The sequence below is a fragment of the Rhagoletis pomonella genome, unplaced genomic scaffold (assembly GCF_013731165.1).
Source record: "Rhagoletis pomonella isolate Grant_MI unplaced genomic scaffold, Rhpom_1.0 Rhpom_scaffold_00001, whole genome shotgun sequence".
NCBI lineage: Eukaryota > Metazoa > Arthropoda > Insecta > Diptera > Tephritidae > Rhagoletis > Rhagoletis pomonella.
Genome location: NW_023458555.1, coordinates 111,723,638 through 111,725,508, shown reverse-complemented (window position 1 = coordinate 111,725,508; position 1,871 = coordinate 111,723,638). Strand labels below are relative to the sequence as shown.

General features: G+C 36.2%; 1 protein-coding gene across 1 annotated transcript; it reads right to left on the bottom strand.

The window, feature by feature from the left end:
* Positions 1-47: 47 nt before the first annotated feature.
* On the bottom strand, positions 48-957 carry LOC118734184 (putative nuclease HARBI1). The gene is made up of 2 exons (XM_036463934.1): positions 312-957; positions 48-251 (listed from the first exon to the last, which is right to left on the bottom strand). The coding sequence occupies exons 1-2, from the start codon at positions 855-857 to the stop codon at positions 96-98; spliced, it is 702 nt and encodes a 233-aa protein (XP_036319827.1). The 5' UTR covers positions 858-957; the 3' UTR covers positions 48-95.
* Positions 958-1,871: the final 914 nt, after the last annotated feature.

Here is a 1,871-nt window from a genome sequence, read left to right as displayed (position 1 = left end):
GTAAGACAAGAGGAAATAATGTAATTTAAAATGGTATTAAACTTAATATATTTTACAGATATTTAAACAATTTATGTAACTTTGATTTCGCAAATTTAAACTATTTGAATAAACGTCAGATGTTTTGATATATTCGACTGTTTTCTTACACGGAGCGACAACACTACAAGAGCTCGAGTTGACTTGTGTACTATATTGTAGCGCTCTTCTGCGGTACATGATGTCGCTCTAATTGGTGTCATCAGCCAAGGCTAATTTAAAATTTATATTAGCATTAGATCTTTAACAAAGAAAAATAATATAAATTGTACCTGTAGTGGGTAGCCACTATCACCCAGAAGCCAAAAATCGCGCTCATCCGCCTCATAAAGCTCCTCCAGAGCTCTGCAAGCTCGAGAGCGACGCCATACATATGAGTCATGAGCAGTACCTCCGAACCGAGCGCTAGCAGACAAAACGATATAATCAGCATCACATATTATCATAACGTTCTTGGAGTGCCCACCCTTTCGGCAATAGTAAACATACTCAATTTCTTTCTTCGGGGCTGATATTTTGATGTGCGTTCCGTCTATGAGTCCGATTATTCCAGGAAACTGGTATTTTTCCATGAATTTTATTTTGAGCGCCGGGAAGTCTTCGCGTTTTGGGAACTTTATATGTCTGTGGGCTATGTTATTAAGTGCAGTTGCCACCACTTGCACACATCTGCTAACTGATGTTTGGGATAAAGCAGATAAACTGTCTTGCCCCACACTTCTTTGAAAGCTACCAGTGGCAAAAAAATGCAGGGCGCTTAAAATAATTACATGACTCGGAACAGCATGTCTCCGTTGCGAGTTCGGCATAAATGGCATTAATTCATTAATTAATTCCAGGCACAAAGCTTTGGGGAACCGATATAAATCAATGAAATGCTCGTCTGTTGTAATCTCAAAGGGATTTTGGTCGTCGCGATGTCTGCGTCGGCTCTCAAATTATCTCTGAAATACATAATGCGTTAAATTGTATATACTGCATTTAAAAAATGTACACCTTTATTACCATTGCTCGTCTCGAATTCTTTGCGATAATTCTAATAAAATAATTATTCCCGAGATGTTTTGTTTACGTTTTCCTCAACTTTGACATTTACTTCGAAAATTCAATAGCACAGTTGCAAAAGTTTCACGACTATAGTGGTAATGGAACACGATTTTCACAGCATAAACCAGAATCGCAAAATAATGTCTGTGAAAAGGCAGAGTGAAAAGTAGTTGTGAAAACGAAAATGAAAACTTTTTTTCACTTCATCACAGAACGAGAATCGACCCCCTTATCGTTGTACATGCTCTTGGATTCGTTGAACACGGATCTGAGGTCCGCTTTGACCCATCACGTCAATATTTTTTTTAACCTCAAAAAAAAAACCTGGCGAAACACCTAATCTGGTCAAAAGAACCTTTCATAATTCTTTTCGTAGTCCAGTGTTATTTATAATTGATTTAGTTTTTTACAAGTCTTTTTTACATTACCGAGCTTGAAACCTGAGTTTCGATTTTTGTTACTTATCTTTCAGGTTTCGAACTTTTTGTTCTCAAATGTCGAAAATGTATAGAAATATACATGTTCCATTTGTCTTTAAGGATGATTATACAAAATTTTCGTTTACCCAATTAGATAGTTTTCTTTTAAATGAGTTAAAAATTAAATATTTTATAGCGTAAGGAATCGAATTAAATATAGTTGCTCCTTTATAGAATAGACTATTCTGTGCTGCGTTTGATATATCGATGGCTTAGTGGAAGACCGACCTATCTCGGCCGCCAGTTTGAAAACACTATGTCTCAGAAAATTTTTCAACAACGCCCTACTTCAGAATTTTATTGAAA

What these genes read in the sequence shown, in the direction of transcription:
- LOC118734184 (XM_036463934.1), bottom strand. Translation starts at nt 857, where the DNA reads ATGCCATTTATGCCGAACTCGCAACGGAGACATGCTGTTCCGAGTCAT. An exon ending in ATAGTGGCTACCCACTACAG is followed by an intron (nt 252 to 311) that starts GTACAATTTATA and finishes ATTTTAAATTAG; the next exon opens with CCTTGGCTGATGACACCAAT.